General features: G+C 39.0%; 7 protein-coding genes and 1 pseudogene across 20 annotated transcripts; 3 read left to right on the top strand and 5 right to left on the bottom strand.

Moving 5' to 3' along the window:
- Nucleotides 1-32: 32 nt before the first annotated feature.
- LOC104699070 (putative F-box/LRR-repeat/kelch-repeat protein At1g11620) lies at nt 33-1,529 on the bottom strand. Its single transcript, XM_010414419.3, has one exon. It carries the CDS (start codon nt 1,338-1,340, stop codon nt 165-167), a length of 1,176 nt encoding a protein of 391 aa, XP_010412721.2. The 5' UTR covers nt 1,341-1,529; the 3' UTR covers nt 33-164.
- Nucleotides 1,530-1,732: 203 nt separating this feature from the next.
- On the bottom strand, nt 1,733-2,119 carry LOC109125294 (uncharacterized). Its single transcript, XM_019226939.2, has one exon. It carries the CDS (start codon nt 2,117-2,119, stop codon nt 1,853-1,855), a length of 267 nt encoding a protein of 88 aa, XP_019082484.1. The 3' UTR covers nt 1,733-1,852.
- A 144-nt stretch (nt 2,120-2,263) lies between these two features.
- On the top strand, nt 2,264-4,924 carry LOC104791369 (pentatricopeptide repeat-containing protein At3g51320). The gene has a single exon (XM_010517236.3). The coding sequence runs from the start codon at nt 2,982-2,984 to the stop codon at nt 4,572-4,574; it is 1,593 nt and encodes a 530-aa protein (XP_010515538.1). The 5' UTR covers nt 2,264-2,981; the 3' UTR covers nt 4,575-4,924.
- LOC104791368 (vacuolar protein sorting-associated protein 35C) lies at nt 4,879-10,038 on the top strand. Of its 2 annotated transcripts, none has more exons than XM_010517235.3 (21): nt 4,879-5,178; nt 5,287-5,383; nt 5,468-5,591; nt 5,688-5,873; nt 5,966-6,053; nt 6,208-6,264; nt 6,374-6,463; nt 6,559-6,681; nt 6,809-6,943; nt 7,187-7,303; nt 7,427-7,666; nt 7,749-7,814; nt 7,938-8,027; nt 8,107-8,196; nt 8,366-8,455; nt 8,598-8,666; nt 8,763-8,843; nt 8,922-9,029; nt 9,106-9,209; nt 9,327-9,446; nt 9,548-10,038. In XM_010517235.3, exons 1-21 carry the CDS (start codon nt 5,095-5,097, stop codon nt 9,756-9,758), a joined length of 2,370 nt encoding a protein of 789 aa, XP_010515537.1. In that variant the 5' UTR covers nt 4,879-5,094; the 3' UTR covers nt 9,759-10,038. The 2 variants fall into 2 exon arrangements, with proteins under 2 accessions (XP_010515537.1, XP_087309374.1); XM_087453248.1 differs by having other exon boundaries at nt 4,956-5,178; nt 7,187-7,323.
- Nucleotides 9,993-16,785, bottom strand: LOC104791367 (rac-like GTP-binding protein ARAC11). Of its 5 annotated transcripts, XM_087453255.1 has the most exons (9): nt 15,686-16,785; nt 15,407-15,594; nt 14,798-15,021; nt 13,962-14,715; nt 10,920-11,007; nt 10,698-10,807; nt 10,540-10,603; nt 10,318-10,448; nt 9,993-10,231 (listed from the first exon to the last, which is right to left on the bottom strand). In XM_087453255.1, the coding sequence occupies exons 1-9, from the start codon at nt 16,428-16,430 to the stop codon at nt 10,130-10,132; spliced, it is 2,406 nt and encodes an 801-aa protein (XP_087309381.1). In that variant the 5' UTR covers nt 16,431-16,785; the 3' UTR covers nt 9,993-10,129. The 5 variants fall into 5 exon arrangements, with proteins under 5 accessions (XP_087309381.1, XP_010515536.1, XP_010515535.1 ...); XM_010517234.3 differs by lacking the exons at nt 13,962-14,715; nt 14,798-15,021; nt 15,407-15,594; nt 15,686-16,785 and adding exons at nt 11,102-11,378; nt 11,564-11,785; XM_010517233.3 differs by lacking the exons at nt 13,962-14,715; nt 14,798-15,021; nt 15,407-15,594; nt 15,686-16,785 and adding exons at nt 11,102-11,378; nt 11,623-11,785.
- On the top strand, nt 12,717-13,829 carry LOC147942777 (L10-interacting MYB domain-containing protein-like; annotated as a pseudogene). The gene is made up of 2 exons (XR_015559179.1): nt 12,717-13,211; nt 13,301-13,829. The product of XR_015559179.1 is annotated as a L10-interacting MYB domain-containing protein-like (transcript).
- Nucleotides 16,786-17,532: 747 nt separating the features above from the next.
- On the bottom strand, nt 17,533-19,616 carry LOC104791365 (protein POLLENLESS 3-LIKE 2-like). Its single transcript, XM_010517228.3, has 4 exons — nt 19,159-19,616; nt 18,845-19,057; nt 18,593-18,748; nt 17,533-18,500 (listed from the first exon to the last, which is right to left on the bottom strand). The coding sequence occupies exons 1-4, from the start codon at nt 19,306-19,308 to the stop codon at nt 17,739-17,741; spliced, it is 1,281 nt and encodes a 426-aa protein (XP_010515530.2). The 5' UTR covers nt 19,309-19,616; the 3' UTR covers nt 17,533-17,738.
- An 87-nt stretch (nt 19,617-19,703) lies between these two features.
- On the bottom strand, nt 19,704-23,316 carry LOC104791363 (serine/threonine-protein kinase rio2-like). Of its 8 annotated transcripts, none has more exons than XM_010517225.3 (14): nt 23,211-23,316; nt 22,748-22,885; nt 22,591-22,637; nt 22,410-22,480; nt 22,171-22,284; nt 21,899-22,074; nt 21,713-21,801; nt 21,378-21,495; nt 21,149-21,222; nt 21,008-21,055; nt 20,703-20,865; nt 20,377-20,514; nt 20,124-20,222; nt 19,704-20,036 (listed from the first exon to the last, which is right to left on the bottom strand). In XM_010517225.3, the coding sequence occupies exons 2-14, from the start codon at nt 22,829-22,831 to the stop codon at nt 19,866-19,868; spliced, it is 1,392 nt and encodes a 463-aa protein (XP_010515527.2). In that variant the 5' UTR covers nt 22,832-22,885; nt 23,211-23,316; the 3' UTR covers nt 19,704-19,865. The 8 variants fall into 8 exon arrangements, with proteins under 8 accessions (XP_010515527.2, XP_087309377.1, XP_010515528.2 ...); XM_087453251.1 differs by having other exon boundaries at nt 20,124-20,216; XM_010517226.3 differs by having other exon boundaries at nt 22,748-22,881; nt 23,211-23,287.
- Between the last annotated feature and the right edge of the window lie 8 nt (nt 23,317-23,324).

Here is a 23,324-nt window from a genome sequence, read left to right as displayed (position 1 = left end):
AATCTCTCAGAAATTTGACGATCTGTTTAGCCTTTCTCAAAATGTTCCAAATGATCTGATTAGAGAATATTTGAAAGGGTAAATACACCAATCATAACTTTTAAATGACAGAATTAGCAACAATAAGCACAAAACCCAGCAAAAAGGACAACCAAAAAGCAAGACTAGTTGAATCTATTTTTTTTCCAACGAATCCGACTTGTGTCTTGCTTCAAAAACCCTGGAAGCCTGACTAAACTCGGAACGAAGCTGCATGAACAAGAAATACTATTTTCCGCAGCATTGTCTGTTTCAAAAACTTGTAACTCGTCGTTGTTCTCGCCCATGACTCTGTAAATGTTATACATATCACTGACATTGAACTCAACACAAATTACGACGAGCCTACCGTTTTTGTCAAGAAAAAAATCTGTGGAAACACGACTTGATGGTGGATGTAACAGCGGAAAATGTGGTATAGCCACGACCATCAATCTACTCCAAGAAGGTAAGAGCCAATGCTTAACCCATATGCATATCTTCCTTGTTTTGTGACATTGCTCCAACACTGAGAGCCTGTCTCCTTTAAATATCTCCATTGCAATAGGATTCAACTCTTCATACCTGAACGGTAGCTGATCTATCGGTTGAAACCTCTCTTTGGCAAAATCAAAGCTTTGTACGAAGGCTGTTGTTGTATGGTCTTCTTCTTCTCGGAGACCAATCCAGTAAGGAGTTCCTCTCAAAGAGAGTATCGACAAGGGTATTTTAAGGACCCAATCAAAAGTACAGCTGATCGGATAATCTATAACCTTCCATGTCTTAGACGCGAGTTGGCAGACCTCAACTCTTGGAGGTCTGTTTCTTGAATTACTAGTACATCGAAACCGTAAGATCCTGTAATCACAAGGGCTGAGGTATCCAAGGCTGTACGCATCATCGTATGCGTGAAAGTCGCTGCCGCATTTGACCCAACTCGTTTCTTTCAGTAAAGGGTTCCGAACCAAAAGTTGGTTGTCCATGACACACAACAAGAGACCGTCGCATTGCACGATCTTGTACACCTTAACAGACTGTGCTGGACGAAATTTTCTAAGGCTAAGGTTTTTGGTCACCAAAGACGGAGGAGAATCTACCACGTTTTGCTGCTCCTTAATGCTCACGGAAGAAGAAAGAATCGCATTATGGGTGATTATAAACCCATGCTCACCGCTATAGCTCATGTTCTTAAGGATGACTCTCTCGTCCAAAATCATACTATTCCAAAGCTTGCATACAGATCTGAACTTGGCAAGACGTCTGAATGGATCTCTACAGAGGATTTCCTCTTCCAAATCAGATGGAAGCAGATTCATCGACATCGTCGATCGTGTGACCTAATAATCCTAATTGTCAAGAGAGAGATAATTCATATATATATATATACATAATAGAAATTGGAAACTTAGATTCACTAATAGAATCATAACAAATTTTAAAGTTTCCTTTTCTTTCTACTTTCCAAATAATTTACTGACTTTTTAAGGTAATAAGTCAGAGTCGGCAAAGGTGGATCAAAGTGAATGGTTGTAGACTACAAGAGAGAAATAGAATTGCATGATCACATGATACAAATCATTTACAGTCCTCGTCTTTCTGGAGCAGAGGATCTCCAGTACAAGAGAGAGTAGAAATCTGGATCAAAAGATATGTGATATGTGATTCACATTGCTTTTTATCACATATCTTTTGTTGTGATCAAGAAGAGGTAAAATTGGCAATCAACAATTTATTTACAAGACTTTCTCATTTTTTTTTTTCTGAGAATCAAGGGGAATTACATAGAGAAAAAGGTGTTAAATCCCAAGAAGAAGAAAAAAAAAACAGGAAGGAATCAGAAATGGAAAGAAGAGAACCAGAGGAGAAGTTCATCCGTGAGGAGAATGGTAGCGGGCGAAAAGCGACAAAGAGGACAGCAAATCTTGCGGCTGACATTGAACCATGTGTCGACGCAGAGACTATGGAACTCGTGGGAACAAGGTAGAGACTTGACGTGATCTTTTTCCTCCATTCTCATCAGACACACACTGCAGCACTCTTCCTCTCTTCCTTCTTGCACTCTTGGGTACATCAAGGCCAACCACTTCTCTAGAACCTTCATCTTCTATTTTTGTTTAATTCTCTCTGCAGTTTGGTCTGGTGTTATCAATATAACAAGAGTGAAGAGAGGCGTGTGTGTTTTGGATAGACAAACAAAAAAAGGGGTTGGTCGTCCCTGTTGCGTGATTTGCAAGGCCTTTAATGGATTACAATGTACGTTAAACACAACCTCTCTCTTTTTTATGTTCACACACCAACACCAGACCCTTACTTCTCACCTTCTTTTTCTCTCTACGTATCACCTTCTTTTGTTTTCTTTATTCATGCACATCACATTCTAAAAACTCAAATCTGATTCAGATATATATACATTGATGATTCCAACAGAAGAAATACCAAGAAGATAAGAAGTCTCCATTGATATAAATCTCAATTTTGCTTTTAAAAACAGTTTCGCTTGTATAGGTAAATGTCGCTGTATCCCATTTAAAAAAATGATTTGAAACTCCTATCTAAACTAAAATTAGGTCGCGACAGATGAGGTACCTTATCCCTCATTTCACACCATTTTTAACCTAAAAACTTGCATTTTCTTCTTTTAAAACAAATTTGCATATATGCACCTGAATTTTGCTTTTCTTATGGCAAATTCTATTTAAATAATAAATCATATAAACAAGTCCACGCGAACCAAGTTTGACTTTGATCCGGCAAAACCGGAACACTCCGGCTCTTTCAGAAGGTTTTCTTTAAGGTTTGTTTACACTAAACGATTTCTTCTCCTTCGCCGCACACATGACACACCTTCTATCTCCTTGTGTAAATCCCTCGAGTGTCCTTTGACATAGCTATGATCGTGGGTTAATGGCGATTTCTGAATCCAACCCTGACTCAAATCTAAGGATCCTCCAAGCTGGAGATGAATGGCAAAAGCTTCTTCTATTCGCCAATTCGTCACATCCAGATTCATCCCCCCTGTTCCGGGTCTGGGTCTGCTTAAGGGTTTCAAACTTGTCGAAGGTTCCAGTACTATTCTACACCTCTTCCAAGTCCACGCTAGGCTTATCACCTCTGGTAACTTCTGGGATTCTTCTTGGGCTATCAGATTGTTGAAGTGTTCTTCGCGTTTCGGCGATTCCAGCTACACCGTATCGGTACACCGCAGCATTGGGAGGCTCAACTGTACTAACTCCGTCTTTAAGGCGTATTTGGTCTCTTCTGCTCCGAGACAAGCGTTGGGGTTTTACTTCGATGTAGTGAGATTTGGTTTTTTTCCTGATAGTTACACCTTCGTTTCATTGATTAGTTGTATCGAGAAGACGTCTTGCATTGACTCTGGCAAAATGTGTCACGGGCAAGCCGTTAAGCACGGATGCGATCGAGTTTTGAATGTTCAAAACTCGTTGATTAATATGTATGCCTGTTGCGGCGCTTTGGATCTTGCGAAGAAGCTGTTTGTTGAAATTCCTAAGAGAGATGTTGTGTCTTGGAACTCGGTAATCAAGGGGGCGGTGGTGAATGGTGATCTTTTGTATGCGCACAAGTTGTTTGATGAAATGCCTGATAGAGATTTGGTTTCTTGGAATATCATGATTAGTGCTTATTTGGGTGCTAACAATCCTGGAGTTTCCATTAGTTTGTTCCGTGAGATGGTTGGAGCAGGGTTGCAAGGAAATGAGAGTACTTTGGTTTCCTTGATGAATGCTTGTGGTAGATCAGCTAGACTTAAGGAAGGTAGGTCGGTTCATGCTTCATTGATAAGAAGAACCTTGCTGAATTCGAGTGTAGTTATTGATACAGCTCTGATTGACATGTATGGAAAGTGCAAGGAAGTAGATTTAGCACGTAGGATATTCGATAGTGTCTCCCGTAGGAACAAAGTTACGTGGAATGTGATGATAGTGGCACATTGTCTACACGGGAATCCTGAAGATGGGTTCGAATTATTTGAAGCTATGATCAGTGGTATGCTCATGCCTGATGAAGTAACATTTGTTGGTGTTCTCTGCGGTTGTGCTAGAGCTGGGCTTGTTTCTCGAGGAGAAAGTTACTACACCCTGATGGTTGATGAGTTTGAGATCAAACCAAACTTTGGACACCAATGGTGCATGGCAAATCTTTATTCCAGCGCCGGATTCCCTGAAGAAGCAGTGGAAACTCTGAAGAATCTGCCAGAGGAAGACATGACGCCAGAATCTGCAAAATGGGCTAACTTGCTCAGCTCATCGCGTTTCACAGGAAATCCTTCTATAGGGGAGAGCATTGCCAAGTCCCTCATAGAGACGGATCCTCAGAACTACAAGTATTACCATTTGCTGATGAACATCTACGGTGTTACAGGACGGTGGGAGGATGTTGATAGAGTGAGGGAGATCGTGAAGGAAAGGAAAATAGGACGGATACCCGGGTGTGGCCTTGTGGACTTGAAGGAGATAGTCCATGGATTAAGACTAGGATGCCAAGAGGCAGAAAATGTGATCGAAGAGACTAGTTTAGAGAAATCAGTGATTTACTGACATAATAATAAGCTAGTCCCCAAATCAAAGCGCACTTTCGCCAGATCCTCCAGGCTATGAAGTCATGAAAATTGAAAGCTGTTCTTGGGAATGAGCATGAGTTTGGTCTGTTTTTGTAGACAGAGTAGTAAAATTTCTGATTTAGAATGGAAAGAGGAGAAAGTTATGGTTTCTCATCAGAGTGTATCTGGTCCTGTCTCATTTTTTGTTTTTTTTCTTTTCTTTTCTTTGGGGTTAGATTTGCCAATTCTTAGATTTGAGAAAAGCTTTTTATAGCACATTCAATGTGAAGTATGTGTGAATCATGTGATCGATTTACGAAATTGAAAAGTAACAACATTTTTTTGTCAGCATGTATTTTAAGAAGTGTTGAAAAAAAAATGGGTAAAGTTATATGAACAAAGGAACAAGTATAAAAACGGAGACTCTCGTATACGCTAAGATCTCTAAAAAAAACATGTTGGGTCAAAATTGAGACTTTTTATCTGTAGAGTTAAAAAGCAAGTAGTGAGAAACAAATATGATCGCCGACGACGATGAGAAGTGGCTCGCCGACGACATCGCCGCCGTTAAACAAAATGCTTTCTATATGCAGCGCGCTATCGTACCTCTCCTCTCCTCTGTTCTCTTCGTTATCAATCAATTTATTCCATCGGCATTGAAACCCTAAATTCTGAATTGTTATCTTACGAATTCGCAATTACTGTCGCAGGACTCCAACAATCTCAAAGACGCTCTCAAATTTTCTGCTCAGATGCTCAGCGAGCTTCGTACTTCCAAGCTTTCTCCTCATAAGTACTATGAACTCTGTGAGTTAATTCACCTTCTTCGCTAATTTTGCAATTTGGGGGATCAGCAATTTCATTTCCTTAACTGCGATATGATTCGTTCAGATATGCGAGTTTTTAATGAACTGGGGACATTGGAGATATTCTTTAAGGAAGAGACGGGACGTGGTTGCTCTATTGCAGAGCTGTACGAGTTAGTCCAGCACGCCGGTAACATTTTGCCAAGACTGTAAGTTCAGAGTATATAATATACATTTGTCTTATACACTCTCTGATTTTTATCAACTGTATAGATACATTATATACTCATCAATCGAATTTTCAGGTATCTTCTCTGTACTATAGGATCTGTGTATATCAAATCCAAGGACGTTACTACTACGGATATACTTAAGGATCTTGTTGAAATGTGTCGAGCTGTTCAACATCCTTTACGTGGTCTTTTCTTGAGAAGTTACCTTGCTCAAGTTACTAGGGATAAGTTACCCAGCATTGGTTCTGAGTTGGCAGGGTAAAGGTCACACAACTTAGTCTTTAGCAGATTCTTTTGTTTAAATTAGGAAACACATGTAAAAGAGGCAAGTGTTTTGATGTTCTCTGCAGAGATGGTGATGCACAAATGAATGCTTTAGAGTTTGTGCTTCAGAATTTTACCGAGATGAACAAATTATGGGTCCGCATGCAACATCAGGTTGGTTGGAATACTAATGATATATTTCTGCTCTCATATTCATCATGTATATGGTTGCATGCCGTGAGAGTCCAATGTCTGGTCATGCTATTGTCTACTCTGTGTGAATTTTCCCTGCTGACCTGAACCTGAGTTGAGACTTTCTGGTATCCAGGGATCTAGTCGGGAGAAGGAGAAACGGGAGAAAGAAAGGAATGAACTACGCGATCTTGTAATACCATTAACTTGTAGCTCATTCTTCTCATCTAGAAATTTTGCGAGCAATGGTTCTAATTATTTTCTGAAAGACACCTTTTTTCTTCTCTTTACTGCCTGATTAGGTTGGGAAGAACCTTCATGTATTGAGTCAGTTGGAAGGTGTTGACCTTGGAATCTACAGAGATACTGTTCTTCCTAGAATACTGGAGCAGGTCTGGTTTTTCTCTCTTCCTTAAGATAATTTCAGCATGCAAGCTTCCGTCTACGTGTTGCAGTATATGAATTATTTATCACTATGTTTGAAAAGGTTGTCAACTGTAAGGATGAACTTGCACAGTGCTACCTAATGGATTGCATTATTCAAGTATTTCCTGATGATTTCCACCTTCAAACTCTCGATGTATTATTGGGTGCTTGTCCACAACTTCAGGTACCTTTTCATTTAATCGACTACTTCTTTATATGCAGTTTAAACGAAAAAAGATCAGACTGTTAATAAACCTCATCCCATCGGAACATGTTTCCTTTTTTTTCCTTTTTGTCATTTTGTTTTTCAGCCGTCTGTTGATATCAAGACGGTCCTTTCTGGTCTAATGGAAAGGCTTTCAAACTATGCTGCATCTAGTGTGGAAGCATTGCCTAATTTCCTGCAAGTAGAAGCCTTTTCAAAGTTCAATTATGCCATTGGGAAGGTAAATCTTGCATCTAATTTTTGAAGTCAAAAGGATAACTGAAATTGACACTTGAATATAAATTTATTTATTTGGGTGGCTAGTATTAGAAACAGCTGAAAAATCTAGCTTAATCCCCAAGGTGTTGTTATATAATTGTGTAATTTATGTTTACCTACCTGCCTCTGATTGTATCACATTGATAATCTTTTCACATTTATAAACAGTTGATTGATTGATTCTACATCTTATATTATGATTCAGGTTGTAGAAGCACAGGTGGACTTGCCAGCCGCAGGATCTGTAACATTGTATTTGTTTCTTCTGAACTTTACTCTCCATGTCTATTCGGATCGTCTGGACTATGTGGACCAAGTTTTGGTATAACGCTTTCTGAGCATGTATAAGCGTGTTAAGTTTATTTATGCGTAGTACTTTTTTTAAATGCATAAAGTAGTTCTGATTGTTGCTAATACGCATTGTTGTCTCTCTTTTTTTCTTTAGGGATCTTGTGTTACCCAACTAGCTGCCACAGGAAAGCTTTGTGATGACAAGGCAGCAAAACAGATCGTCGCATTTCTTAGCGCTCCGTTGGAGAAGTATAATAATGTTGTAACTATTTTGAAGCTTACCAACTATCCTCGAGTAATGGAATACCTTGACCATGAGACAAACAAAGCAATGACAATTATTATAGTTCAGAGCGTTTTGAAAAACAATACTCACATTGCTACTGCTGATGAGGTGTTTGTTTCCTTCCTCGATTCAGTTTCTTCTTTTTAGCATTCTCTATTGATGTGGAGTTTCCTTTTACTGTTTGTTACAGGTCGATGCATTGTTTGAACTGGCAAAGGGTCTCATCAAGGATTTTGACGGAACGATTGATAATGAGGTGTTGGAATCTTTGTTTGTCAATTCTTAATGCATTTGTATATACAGTATTCTAGTCACTCGAAAGAGTTGTTTTTCTTTAGATAACTTACACTTTCAAACTGGAAATTATGTTGAGTTCTAGATTGATGAAGAAGACTTCCAGGAAGAGCAGAACTTTGTTGCCCGGCTTGTTCACAAGCTCTACAGTGATGATCCAGAAGAAATGTCTAAGGTGTGTGTTATGATTAATTGAGGTGTTACTATCAATGTGGCCTGTGTGTTTGATTCTAAATTCGTGTACCCAACTACAGATTATTTTCACAGTAAGGAAGCACATCCTGACTGGAGGACCTAAACGTTTGCCTTTAACTATACCACCCCTTGTCTTTTCCGCTCTCAAGGTTTGTTTATTTTTTACTGATCACTTCTTCACTCCATCTCCAAATTGGAAAATTTAAGATCAATTAAAAAATTTTGGAATGATTGTGTCGTTTCCGGTTCTCTTACGGATTTAATAGACATTCTGTCTGAATTTGAAATTTTTCACATTGTGTTGACAAACATGTGCAGTTAATTCGGCGACTGCGAGGTGGAGATGAAAACCCGTTTGGGGATGATGCATCAGCAACACCGAAGAGAATTCTACAGCTTTTAAGTGAGGCAAGTGTACATACATATTGACTGTTATAAAGTAGTGAGGACAGTGCCTTGCTAACATCACTGGCTTTGTCCCAGTGAAACATAGTATTTATTTTTGCCAGAATAATGATGCCAGTCGATTTGAAATCTCAACCTTTTACAGACCGTGGAAGCTCTATCTGATGTTTCCGCACCTGATTTGGCATTGCGCCTCTACTTGCAGTGTGCTCAGGTATATGATCCTTTGGTGTATCATTATCAAAAGTTCAAAAAACCAACAATAGATGTAGTGGATGAGCTAAAAAATTTCTTGCTATTTAATCCCCAGGCAGCAAATGACTGTGAGTTAGAAACAGTCACTTATGAGTTCTTCACAAAGGCATATCTTCTGTATGAAGAAGAAATTTCAGTAAGTATATTTCTTAGGAGGCTACATGCAACGTTTTGCAAGGAAGACCTTAACGTTGCTTAATTTTGGGTGTTTTAGGATTCAAAGGCACAAGTAACAGCACTACGTTTAATAATAGGGACACTCCAGCGGATGCGTATATTTAATGTTGAGAACAGAGATATTCTGACTCACAAGGCAACAGGGGTATCTTTCCTGACAAACCAGTTGAGTAAGTGAGTGCTACATTGAATACTAACAAGGCTAAATTATGTTGTTGTAGTACTCTGCAAGACTCCTTAGGAAGCCAGATCAGTGTAGAGCTGTTTATGAATGTGCGCATCTCTTCTGGACTGATGAATGCGAGAAACTGAAAGATGGAGAGAGGTATGTACATATGAATGTATACTGTAAAATCTCAATGTTAAGACTGGGAGCTGTACGGAATTACTTAAGGGAAAATTTGAGGCATACTGAGAGTTAGTGGTTTTGTTGGGAGACCAGGGTTGTACTTTGCTTGAAAAGGGCGCAAAGAATTGCAGATACTGTTCAAAAAATGACCAACGCATCCCGTGGTACCAGTAGCACTGGGTCGGTGGCTCTATATGTTGAACTTCTGAACAAGTAAGTTACTCGTTTTAGTTGCACCTGTATATGCTACAAAATGCGTGTAATTGAGTACTTTGCTACCACTTTCTCCTAATGGTTTTTATGAGTGAATGCAGGTATCTCTACTTCTTGGAGAAAGGAAACACAGAAGTAACAGGCGATACAATCAAGAGCTTAGCTGAATTAATCAGAAGCGAGACGAAGAAGGTGGAGTCAGGCGCAGAGTCGTTCATAAATAGCACTCTACGTTACATCGAGTTTCAGAGACAGCAAGATGGTGGCATGAGTGAGAAATACGAGAAAATCAAAATGGAATGGTTCGAATAAACTTCTTTCCTGCATTCTTTTAGGCTTCTCTCATCTTGTTGCAAAAGCATTAAGAATCATCTTGAGAAATAAAACTTGTATCATACTTTTCTTTTCCTAGTTACAGTCGCTCTCTACCAATAAACATGTTTGCAAAGTTTGAAACATTAATATGACTCAAAAACGCTTTCAAAAAATGCGGTGTGTGTGTAATTGTGCATAGGACTGAATTGTAGAAGCAACAAAAGACGGTGATTCAGACAAACTCCATTATATTAAGAACAAAAAAAGACCAATCAAATTTGGGTGTCTGTCGATTAACACATTGATTCATTCATTGTTAGAACATTAATATACCAAAACCAAATACATAAAAAAACAGAGATTTCCAATCATAGAATGGAGCAAGCCATCTGCGCTTTGCTCTTCTTCTTCTTCTGCTTTGGCGGTTGCAACACCACTCGAATGGCTGCGTCAAAGACCGCCTTCACATTCTGCAAGCTCACATAATCAACATTAGCATTGAGCCATTGACATTGCATAAGAAATTTGTCCCAAGAGTAGACTAGCCAATATATACCTCTTGAGTTTTGGAACTGCATTCGATGTAAGTAGGTGATCCTATTTGCTTCCTCAGCTCCTCTCCCTGAGCAGTAGTAATCGGGACAGCGCCAGGATGGTCAATAAAGAACTGTTTATCATCTCGAAGATCTGGAGAGGAGGAGCAACACAAACTACTCAGTCACAACTAGTAAAAGCAAAGGCTGAGATCAGGAAGGAAAACACAAGTGAAAAATCTCACCAAGCTTTGTTCCAACAAGGACGATAGGGACACCAGGCGCATAATGTTTCAACTCCGGGATCCACTGCAAACACACCATCGTGACTTTTATGAGAGAGAGAGTTCGATTTCACTATGTGAAGAAGATCCCAATAATATGAAAGAATGATTGATATTACCTTTTTGAAAACGTTTTCATAACTGGCTTTACTGATAAGAGAGAAAGCCAAAATGAAAACATCTGCTCCACGGTAACTCAGTGGTCTCAATCTGTTGTAATCCTCTTGCCCTGTTGTTTCATACCCAAAATTTTCAAAATCTTCAGATCCAAAAACAAAATTTCAAAAAAGAAACCATTTTTTGAAATTTCAAAACAAGATATAGTAGCTATATTCAAGAACCTGCAGTATCCCACAATCCAAGATTCACGGTGCTTCCATTAACAACAACATTTGCACTGAAATTATCGAAAACGGTAGGCACATAATCCTGTATATTGCAAAAAAAAAAAACCCAAGAGACATGAGATGGTGTTCTGCTAATGAAAAACAAGGAAACATAAAACGATGAGGAGGAACATAACCGTAGGGAAAGTGTTGCTTGTGTAAGAAATCAACAAACATGTTTTTCCGACAGCTCCATCACCAACCGTCACGCACTTTACGAACCTCGAAGCACTCATTTCCCCCTCAAAAGATTTATAATTTCAGGGAAAATTAACAAAAAGATTGAGCCTTTCAGATCTTGAGAACTATAGAACACAGGCCTGGAATAGGAAATTCTTGATATTTGTGTTAATCGACCATCTGGGCATTGCGGATTCGAAAGGAGCGGACTTTTGTACCAAAAAATTGAAAACCCTATTACCCAAAGAAAGAGGGGAAAAGCAACAAAACCAAAAAAAAAACAAAAATGAGAAGACAGAAACGGAAAAAAAACAAGAGTTTGTTAGTTAGCTTTGGCCGGGAAAAATGGAGTTGAAACGTTCCTTCCGCTGCTGGCACAAAAATAATCAAAACCTTATTTCTCTTCTTTCTCTATTTACCTGACTATTTGTGGATTTCCTCTTTTAATAGCTTTTCAAAACAATACTACAAAACTTACCAATCGATTTTCTTGTGTTTATTTATGGGAAATTAAATTAGGGACTTGTCTTCTTCTGCCGCCCAAACGAATTCTCTCTCTCTCTCTCTCTCTCTCTCTCTCTCTCTCTCTCTCTCTCTCTCTCTCTCTTCTTCTGTTGCGTATACAAATCATGTGAGTGTTTAAGTTTATCATTAAACTTGGTTTCTTCTTTAAGCAATGTCCTTAACTAACTCACTAACTAACTATAACAAACAAACAATTACCCAAAGTTAATTATAGGTTGGTAGGTCACCTCCTTATGATTTGACATGACCATTTTTGCATTGGGACATTGCTGTTTTCTTGTAAAAATGTAATCTTTTTTTTTTCTTGAACTCTTTTCAAATCACTATTATGGTTTCAGGCAGCGTAGCTTGTTTTAGGATGTCTACGGCCGTCACCTGAGTATAACTAACAGTGTTAAATTTAACCTAAAGAAGTAATGATGCCGACTCAGAGGAGGATAATCCATTCATGATTTTTCTATATCCAAAGCCAGTTTATGCGGCCTGCAAAAACAACGGATCAGAGAAGTAGAGAAAGCTATGCCTGTCACGTAGATCACTAATGAGTATAATCTACTCAACAGGCTGATAAGCATCACTCAGGAGGATTAAAAAAGTTATGCAAAGACAAGAGTATAGACAAGCTAAGACTGAGAAGAGACTTCTTTCCTTGGATCTCAACACTGTGACATAAAAAAAAGGAAAAAAGTCTGAATGCATGACTATAATATGATGCCTACATAGACGAATACATGATACCAAGTTCAAGGTTAATTTCTCTCAAACCAGTATCTTTCTCGTCTTCTAACACAACCTTTGCCTTATTTTCACATGATCGTTTCACTTTCATAGCATAAGTTAATGCAGCTAGGTCAGCTTGGATATCTTGTAGGATTAAACATATTATACCAGAGCATATTCACATGATATCAATGTTTTCAGATACCAATATCTATCTATCTAGCCATTCAAAGACCATTAGAACCAGTGCTTTTTATCTACCAATGACCATTCTTGGACGAGGTTCGTATCACTTCTTGTACATGGGGCAATGATGTGAATAATCAAGACTTTAGGGATCTTTCAATCAAATCAGACATTCTTCATCGCCAACGCCTCTCTGAATTTTTTTTGGCCACTCTCTTCATCAGATGCTCAATTGCGATTTCAGGGATTTCAGATGCTAAATCTATTTCACAATGGCGAATCGAATCTTCGGTGAAGAGCAGTATCATCATCATCATCAGCAGCAGCAGCAGCAGCAGCAACCAAAGTGGACGCCTTTCTTAACGAAGCTACTCGCAGATCTATTAGTCGATCAAGTCCTTAAAGGAAACAGAGTGAACAATTCTCTCCCTAATAAAGTTTGGAGCTTTATATCCTCTGAGTTTTACAAAACAAAGTGGTCTTAAATGGGATAAAGAACATCTCAAAAATAGATTCGCTATTCTCAAACGCCAATTTGCACTTGTTAAGTTACTACTATCTCGAGATGACTTCATTGTTGATGAATCAACTGGTTCTGTTATCGCCACTCATGAAGCTTGGGACCAATATGTAAAGGTCTTGTCTTTTTGACCCATATGCTCATACTCCATTTTGATTCATCCTCTTATCTGTTTTGCTGATCTTTCTGGTATCTTAACACTCAGGAGCATCCAGATGCAGAGGACATAAGAACAATTGGTTGTCCAATCTACAAGCAGCTCTGCCAGATATTCACAGAAAATTCCATGACTAATGGGAAACATGAAGTGTGTTCATCTGAGTATGATGATACTGCTGCAGTGTCTTCTCCTACTCCTAAGAGAAGGCGCAGAGGCGTGGAGGCTTCTATTGCCAATGCTATATTTGAAATGGCAGCTGCGTCGAAGCTGCGTACTACTGTTTTGATGCAGCTGAGTAGCAGGTTCTCTCTTTCCGAGTGTATCAGAGAGCTAGATCGGATTCACGGCGTACCTGAGGATGTCTATTTTGCAGCACTCGAGTCCTTTAATAACCAAAGTGTAAGGGAGACATTCTTGTCTTTGAAATGTGACATGCGCTTGGCCTGGCTTCAATGGTAGTGACCAAAGCTGAGAGTTAGTTACATCTCTATCAATCAATGTACATGGATCAGAAGTAGTTGTCTTGATGAAGTTTCAAGGAATGATTCAATGAAAAGTCTTCTCATTTTCAAAAGGATCATAAATAGCATAAACGCAACCTAACATTTTACCAAAGGGTTGGTTTGGATCAAGGCAAAAAAAAAAGAGAGCAAATGGTAAAACAATTTGTTAGATTTGTTATTCTCTAAGGGAGCAACCTCTTGACCTCCTCTTGATCCTCACCGATGCTCTTAGCTTCATTGTACACAGACTCAAAGGCTTGCATACACACACTTGAAAACCCAACCATTGCCTGAAACACATGAGGGAATCCCATCTGCAAGTTATTTAGAGTCATGGCTCTAGTCACACTCACTGACTTCTCATGCTTACTCTTCTCTTCTTCTGCCTTTCCTTTTAGCATCTCAACCTTTACTCTCTTCTCTATCACAGGGTTCGTTTTCCTGCTCTCAGGCACTGAATATGGACTATACTTGCTCTCGAGCGCTCTCAGCGCAGCTGACTTCTTCTCGAAATCTTTTAACATAGCTTCTGTTCTCTTCTTCTGCTTATGCTCGTCAGCCTGTTGAGCCACAATTCCATGGACTGCAGTCAGAAAGCTTTTGATCCCTTCAGATGCTACTTTATCAGGGATCCGATCGATAGCTAAATGCCATTCCTCACAGAAGCTGTAGATCTTTGACTCGTAGCTACTCCTAACAAGTGGATTCTTGCTGAACTGAAACAAACTTAACCTGAGCCAACCTGTGAGAGATTGGATGTAGTCACGCTGAGCCTTGACTAAATTGCAGAAAGAATGATGCCATTGTTGGATCTCGAGCTCAAGCTGAAGAGTTGATTGTCTGTGAAGCTCGGATGTAGGTTCAGTGGATGGAATGGTGTTGAGGTACTTAAGCTGCTGAACAATATGAGTTTGAACCTGGTGGCTCTCGTACATACTCCTCCACATACACATTAGCCTACAGTACATCATACAAGAACCTTTGTTCACAACATAGACCAAATGAAGGGAAATGAAGCAATGGTATACACACAACTAACCCTTTAACAAGCTCGACGAGCTGAGGATAAAGCTCGGTCTCTCTGAGTTTGATGATCTCGTTAGAGGCACTTTGGATGGCTTGGGAAGACACTGAGAGCTGAGATTCTAACTTCTCAACGTCTTTCTTAGCCTTCTCAGTCTTGACATACTCAGCTCTCTTCATCTCAAGCCTCCTCACTTGCTCCAGTTTCTTCTCATGCTCCATCTTTATGCCCTCTGCATTCTGCAACAACCCACATTCACAGAACAACAAACACACTCACTCAATCACTGACTCTGCTTGGCAATATATTTGTGTCAGTGTCACAAGATTCATTATAAGAATTAAGTACACACGTGGGTCTCTTACACTATCTGCTCACGCTTGGACCCACCACAAGCCTTTAATGCCACACACATGAATCAAACAAATTCCAAAAAAAAAACATTTATCCATATTTGGATGGAAAAACTAAGCAAACCAATTTCAAGATTCAAACTTCAAAGTGAATAAAAAATTGAATTTGGAGAATAAAACATACTTCCACGAAACTAAACATCCACACAAATACATCCAAAGTCTAAATTGTTCAAAAGATTAAAAGTTAATCAATGAAATGAATGAATACCTTGACCTCTTGAAAAAGTTTCTTCTCCCAAGCATAGAGTCTGTCCACTGTAGAGGAATGGCTACCAACAATGCAGTTTCCTCCAACTACTACTCCTGCGGTTCTGTATTCGTTAAACTTGGGAGCAAATCCCCTTGTCCAAAACGACGTAGGATTCAAATTGCATTCGTAGTTACTGTACATTTTCCCTGGAGATAGATGGACACAAACAAAACACACACAAATCAAAATCACTCAGTCAGTGGCAATAGTAATCGTGAACAAGAGCTTGATTGTTACCTGCTTTGGTATGACCAGAAAAGGCAGTGATGGAGGTTGAGATTTCAAGAAGAGAAGAGAGTGGAGCACCAGAATCTGCAGCTTTAAGGAAGTACTCGTCGACTTCTTTAATAATCTCCATTAGATCTTTACCATTCCTCGACACCACAACTGCTAACTCACTTCCCGTCGTCGTCGTTGTCATTGTATCTTTAGAGAACCCACTCACTACAGACGAAGCTTGAGGAGTAGCTGTCGTCGGAGCAGTCGTGACAGCTGCGTCAGAACCAGTTCCGGTTCCTGTCGCGGTTCTTGTTGCGGTGGTGGTTGCGTCTTCCTCCCACTCTTCCTCTGAGGAAGATGGAGGCGGCGGTATAAACGGATCCCAGAAGTCCCATGTAGAAGAAGGCGGAGGAGGAGGTGGAGGCGGCGGCGGAGGAGGAGGAGGGAGAGCGGAGGAATTGGTGGTAGAGGTCCAAGTAGTGGTTTCTGAGCCAGGGCTAAGAGGAGGAGGAGGAGGAGGTGGACGCGGCGGAGGTGGTGGAGGAGGAGATGGAGATGGAGGATGGTTGTGGAGGTGAAGAGGAGTTTCTTTGGAAGAGAAGTGAACAAGGGAAGAGCCGACGGCGCGTAGAGAACGGAGATAAAGCGCGTGAGAAACAGAGAGAGTTTGTCTAGCTTTAACAAGCTGTTTCAAGTACCTCTTCCTTGCTTTGCAACGAGACACTATCTCTTTGCTATCTATTCTTGACTGACAACAACCCATCTCTTCAACTACTCTCCTTGTCCGAAAATGAAAGTGAAAAAATGGGTCTTTCTTCTTCAACCATGCATCCAAAACACATAAAAAAAAACTCTTCCTTTTCTCTCCGTTCTTATCTCAACAAATCTCACACTCTCTCTACCCACAAACCATTTCCTTCTTCTTTGTTAAGTGAGCTTACCTCGTTTGTGTCAAAAAAAAAAAGAAAAAAGAGAAAAGAAAAGATCTAAACTTTGTCTTGATCTAAAACTCAAAGAGTTTAACTTTAGGATTTAGTTGTTAAGGTTTTCTAGATTTTGAAGGGTTTGTTTTTAAATGGCTAGTGAAGGCCACTTTGGCTTCCCTGTGGAATGTAGTTGGAATTTGAGATTCTTCTTTTTTCAGTTTTAACCTCACACACTCACATTTGGCTTTGGTCGGAGAGCCCTTTCCCCCCAATTAAAATCACTTCCTTTTTTCTTTTCTTCCAAAAACAGTTCGTTTGACCACAATAACCTTTAATTCTTCAAATTTTTACAGCCATGTACCATATAATAGATTATAGATATATCAAATTCTGTTTACAATAATATACTTTTTGCCTTTTTCTGACAGTCAAAAGTGTACATGACTCGAATTAATGCTAATACCAAAAATGCCTTAATTTCAAATAGAGAGAGAGAGAGAGATTAAGGCAAAAACAAATTACTATTACGTGTTTTACACCGTTTCATTTGCCGTGTTAAAATAAGGGCGCAAGGTGTACTAACCGGAAGTAAAGACAACTTCAACGGCTGTATTTCGCCAAATTAAAAGAGGTTGACAAGTGGGCAAGCGTTTCTTTCTATAACTTGGGAGCAGAAGGGGCCAAAATTGATTTAACGGATAGTACTAGTTTCCCCTATTTTCTCTACTCTCTTAACCACACTAGTTTTGTATGAGTGATGTGTGTGAATCAAAAGAATAAAGACTTAACCACTGGATTACTGGTAATTTTTGTGATCAGATTTGTATGGATTAATGGGAGAGAGTCACTCATGCATGTTTTTTACTCTCGTTAGATTCTAGCATCTACAAAACCTATTATAGGTCACAGTCAATAACAATAGTTGTAGAAGGCAGTGAATAATATAATAACTTCAACTTTCATTATTAATCATCAACGACGACAATAATTGTAAAAAAAAAAAAAAAATGGCAGCAACCATTAAAGCTGACAAAAAACATTGATAAATTACCAAAGAAGAATTAAGCTCATCTCCTTTTTTTTTTTTGCTTCAGTCACTAAACTTAAGAATTAGAATGATAAATAAATAGTAAATAGATTTTTGGTTAGAGACTCTGATTGATGCACAGAGTGATGTCCTGGAACACCTTGAGCCTCTTCTTGTCCACTTTTGTTTCTGTCCCTAAAACAGCAGCCAAGATCGCATCTTCGAAGTCTTTGTTGTCTGGTAATCCACAGTCTATTGCTTTCTTCTCCATCGAAAGTCTCCTTTTCGTGTTTGTCTCTACCTCAAGATCATCACCACCACCACTCATTACTCCCATGTTTTGGCTCGATGATCTCGTTCTCTTCAGCTTCTCGTTACTTATGATCAACTTTGAAGAGAAGAAGGGTTTCGCATCAACCCTCAATGGGTTTACAACTACTGGATTCGCACTCATCTTCACGTTCTCGTCACCGTATCCATCGTTGCTCAAAGCAGGCTTCGCTTTTGGTTTCACGTTCTGCTCACTACAAGGCTGAGGTTGCCATATAGAGGAAGATCCAAAGATGGCGTCAAAGAGCCTTCTTTGTTCAACCTTATCATCACCTCCTCTTCTCATCATCTCAGATCCAAGATCATTGAGCATCTGTTGCGCTCTCTCGTATGCTTTTAGATGAGAATCCACACCTCTAGGACCATCCACGACCGCTGGTTTCACACGTCGTAAAGTCTCTTTGGCTTCATCAATCCTTCCTTGCTTCATAAGGCAGATACCAAGGTTGCACATTTTGTTGTTGTCTGGTGCTATTGATAAAGCCCTCCTGTACGCATCTTCGGCTTCAACAAAATTGTCTCTTTGCATCAGTGCCCATCCCAAGTTTCCCTATTTCAAAACCAAACTCAATCCAATTAAGAATAACACAAAAATTGGCAATTGCTGAAACATTACACACATTTTGAATTATTGCTGCTTACCAGTAACCGAGTGGCTTCTTGCTCTACAGAGACCTGAAACTTCTTGCCTTGAGATCTCGCGGTTTTGGTTCGTTTACCATTAAAGGCGAGACCTTTTTGTATCAAAAAGAGTTTGTGTTTCAAAAGTCCGATCTGGTCATCTAATCTCCCACATCTCTGCAACAACAAAACAAATCCATTTCAATACAAAATAAAAGCCAATTGCAAAAATGAAACAGAGGAAAAAAAGGGATTATGTGTAAAAGGACGAACCTTGTAGAGATCTAGGAGAATATTGTCCAGAGATTCCTGGGCTTGATCTGAACATCTAACTCTGAGAGATTTGATGGCTTCAATGGCTTCTTCAGCGCGGTTTTGTTGCTTCATCACAATAGCCATGTCTTTCAAAGCACTGTCTACTCTATCTCCAGCATTAATGGCCTTCCAGAACAGAGGAATTGCTCTCTCTGGATCCTTTTCCACCAACTAATCCATAAACAACTCATCATCAGGAAAAAAAATTGCAAAATGAAACCCAAAAAACACAAATTCAGATCTAAACAAAGTTTATATAGAGTAGTAATCACCTGAACATTCTTTGCTCTGACATAAGGACTGTCTCCAACAGGGACTTTGTGGATAGCATGAAACGATTCAGACTGAGTACGGGAGATACCAAGTGGCTTTGCAGGAGAACACGGGGCTGATTTGGTCGGCCTGAATACATCTCTCATCATCTTTAGAGCAAATGGAGAAGAAGAATAAGAGGAAGAAGAAGAAGATTACAAAATGGAATCTCAGAGGGAGGAGTAATGTAGGATCAAGGTTTAGATTTAAGAAGGGTTGAGAGAGAGAGAGAGACAAGAGAGATCCGAAATATTATAAAAGATTTAAAATTTTCGACCGTTGAGGTGACTAGCCGTTGCGTTGCATTATTTTCTATTTCCGCTAATTACTGGGGGAGCGTTTATCTTTATCATCTACTACTCCCTTGACTTTCATGTATTTCCGGTTTCGCCCCGCCTAAACAAAATCAAACAAATTTGGACAAAATAAGATTTTCAGATGATTTTATCCATTGCAGTTTAGATTTCTCTCCATCTGTAGATTCAGTGCATTGGTTTGTGTTCCATTTTCAAATCTTGACGAATCAAGAAAAGTCACTAGAAAAAAACGATTATGATGGGCTCGTTTACACCATACTACGGCCCATTAAGCCCATAGTTTGGAGTTTTTACCGTATCTTTCACAAAGTGTTGTGTATCAAAATTGCTGTAAAAAGTTTTTTTTTTTTTCACCAGCCGCTCATGTTGCTGTGAATCTTGGAGTTTTGGGATCGGCCTCCTTTGTCCTTGTATGAGTTTCTTGACGACTGCGACTTTCTACCTCCTCTGGCTGCTGCCATGGCTCTGCGTCTTTGCTTTCCCAATTGTTTAACCAGCTCTGGATCATCCTCTTCCTCCTTCTGTACAACAAAGGAAGTAACACTGATTTTGTTAAGTGATTCCATTAGTTCATACTCACTTGATTTACTTACATGGAAGATACTAACCTCATCGCTTACAGCATCATCTTTGTCTTCACTGTTTTCACCTTTCTCGGTATCATCCAACTTAACTTCTGCCTCAACACCATCTGAACTTTTCTGCTCCTACATCATGCCAATCATCCAATGTAAGAAGTAAGAACATCTCCACTTGGCACAAGTTTAATATACTTTGATATTAAAAACAAAAAAAAATTGAGATTGACAATGATTTTAGTGAGCCTAGAATATTTATATCATGAACTTGGAAATTTCATACCTTCTCTTGCAACTGTAATGATTTCAATTCATCAACGTTTTCCTCTTCATTGGACTCGCATGTCTGCTCTTCATCATCAGATTCCTCATCCTCATCCTCATCAGAATCTTCACTCTTCTCCACCCCGCCTTCAATAAACTAAACAAGACAGAAACCACGAGTTCATTCTATATATTCCATTCAATAAATCACCAAGTGATGCATATTATATATAACACAATTGACACATTTGACTGCATAAAATTCAAAAAATACAAGTAAAACCAAGAAATAATTGGTTAAAGACATATAAGCTGTGTTATAGCTAAGGTCATAGGCTCACGTACTTTATCGAGGTCATTCTGTTCCTTTCTTGTGAACCCACTAGCTTCTAGATCTCTATCCAGAGCATTAGCATCTTTAGTTATATCGTAGAAAGATGGTCTGCTGTTCTCATCCACCTCCGTCTCATCTGATTCACCTTTATCTTCATGGAAAATCATATTGAATCTGGAAGAAAAAACCAGAGTAAACAAAAATGCAAGAAATTTCAGGGTCAATCATGACATGGATTTAGCAACGGAGAGAGTATCTGCTACTAGGTATTGTGAACAGATTATGTATTAAGAAAAAAACCAAACTGTTAACTAACCGTTTTCTGAAAAACTTGAAGATGCACTCGATATCACGGTCAAAGTACCTGAAAGACAATAGTCATAAGCAAACCAAGAACACTGCATGAATTGTTGGATGAGAGTACTGAGCCATGGTACAGAGATGAGACATCACATACATCTGTGCATTTCGGTGTGAAACAGATACCATTTGTGGAAAGTCAATCATTGTTATCTTCTCTTCATCATCAATCTAAAATATACAAATATAAAACAAGAGGTGACAATGAAAATTGTTAAGAAGCAGAGGATAAAACGAACATGTACAGAAAGTAACTTAAATAACGATGCAGCTTCAAGTAACTGCAGAGAAGGCATTACTCAACTAGATAAATCGAACTATCTTACCATGATGTTAAATTCATTGAAGTCACAATGAATTAGACCATGCTCAGCCAAACGAACAACAATGCCAATGATCTTCTCGAAAATTGTCTCAGGGTTCTGTAATTGCTTCACTTGAACCCTGTCATAAATGAAAATGTGAACAAATGTGATTCACAGCAGCAAGGTTGTACATGTTTCTTAGTGAGTGAGTGTTTAAAAAACTTGAATCCAATGCATAAAATCCTTAAGTCTAAAGCTTAAAATTAATGTCTGGCCAAAGAACATCAGTAGATGGTGACCGACAGCATAAAATCATAACAAACTTTATTTGTGTGAATATGTAGGTAGGTCCTTACATGGGGTAACCTTGCACAAGGGACATGATAACACAATGCCTATTGCAGTCAATAGCTTTTGGAACCGGAAAGTCATGTTCTTCCAAAGCCTGCTCACCCGGAAACCAAACAAAAATTATGTTAAATGTAATAAAAGATGATACACCCACAAGAATAGTTTTACATTAGTGGAACAAGGCATATAACCTTCATAAAAGCAAATTCCTTGAGAGCCGCAAGTCTGGAAAGATACAACCAGCTGAAACTACTGCGATGCCTCAAGTAGTCACGCTTAGATTTGACAGCCCTAAAGGAGGTTCTCCCTAGTCTATGTAACTTCATTGCCAGAATAGTTCCATCTTCCTGAGCGACCTCAAATATGTCTATGATATGTAAAGAACAAATAAACAAGATAAATCAGTCACCGATAAGTATCTCTCGTCAAACCAATAAATAAAATATGTCGGAAAGGAACATACCTGACTCTTTACCGACCCCAATTTGACGACCAACACCAGTAAATATACCACGGTTGACCAATGTTTTAATAGCAAGAAAGTCATAACCAAGATAGGTGAGTCTGAATCCATCATCTAGAACAAAAGAAAAGAAAAGAAAGCAATAAATTTTAGAGATTCTGCAACTTTCTAAGACTGCCTAACCTCATAGCACATATCAAGAATAACTATTAATGCCTTCAGAGATAATAATTCCTCACATTTAGAGGCATCGTGGTGCAAGAGCTTATACTTAAGCAAGTTCTTCAAGACCTTGTATGTGCCACCATGTCTGTGAATATAAAAGGTATGTCAATTACACAATAAGTTTCTTCAAAAAGAAGAAGTAAGCTTAAATAAAGAATAGAAAAATTCTAAAAGCATCAAGATTGAGTCACATACTTAAGAGAAGCAATGCGTTCCACAAGCTCAGAAGGAACAATCTCATGCTGCAAAACACGAAAAACAGAGTATTTTCAGAGGTAATACAATAAAACCTGAAGCCTTAAAAATTCATTCAATTTAAGAATAAAATAAAAAGCAAAATGAGACCACTCACGTTTCGCATTCCCATCTCGACTGCAGTGAGAACTCGAAAATCATCTTTCGATAGATATCTCAACACATTGACGTCGAGCTTCATCCTCTACGACTCACTCAGTGTAAGAAGACCCTTTCTACTCTGATTCAAACCTGCCTAATAAAGATAAATTACTCAAATTGAAGAAGTGATATTGAACGAAACCCTAGACGACAAACCCCGAAGAAACAATTCAAAGTTCAAAGCTTTAACATTTGAAGTAATCAATATGGCCCTCGACGCAATAAGTACATGCCGACTAGATACGATTAAATCGTAACTAATCTACGTTAAAAGTTTCGACTATGACGGAGAGATAAAATAGGTTTTTGTCAATCGAAATACAAACCTTGGAAGAAGGAGATAACTTAAACCTACAAACGAAACAACAAGGACGATGCGAAAGGAACTATTGATGTAGCAGAAACCTAAAAAAGCTAACCTGAGACTAGTGAGATAGAGCGCGCGGCGGCAGAGAGAAGAAGCGTTTTTGGTGGAGTAAAAAAAACCCAATTGTTTGGATGAGTATCCTATAATAATTGTTTTGTAGAAAACC

This window comes from Camelina sativa, chromosome 6, assembly GCF_030686135.1.
Source record: "Camelina sativa cultivar CO46 ecotype springtype chromosome 6, ASM3068613v1".
Classification (NCBI taxonomy): domain Eukaryota; kingdom Viridiplantae; phylum Streptophyta; class Magnoliopsida; order Brassicales; family Brassicaceae; genus Camelina; species Camelina sativa.
Note: the sequence above shows the minus strand (reverse complement) of the source record. Positions and strands in the feature narration are given on the sequence as shown.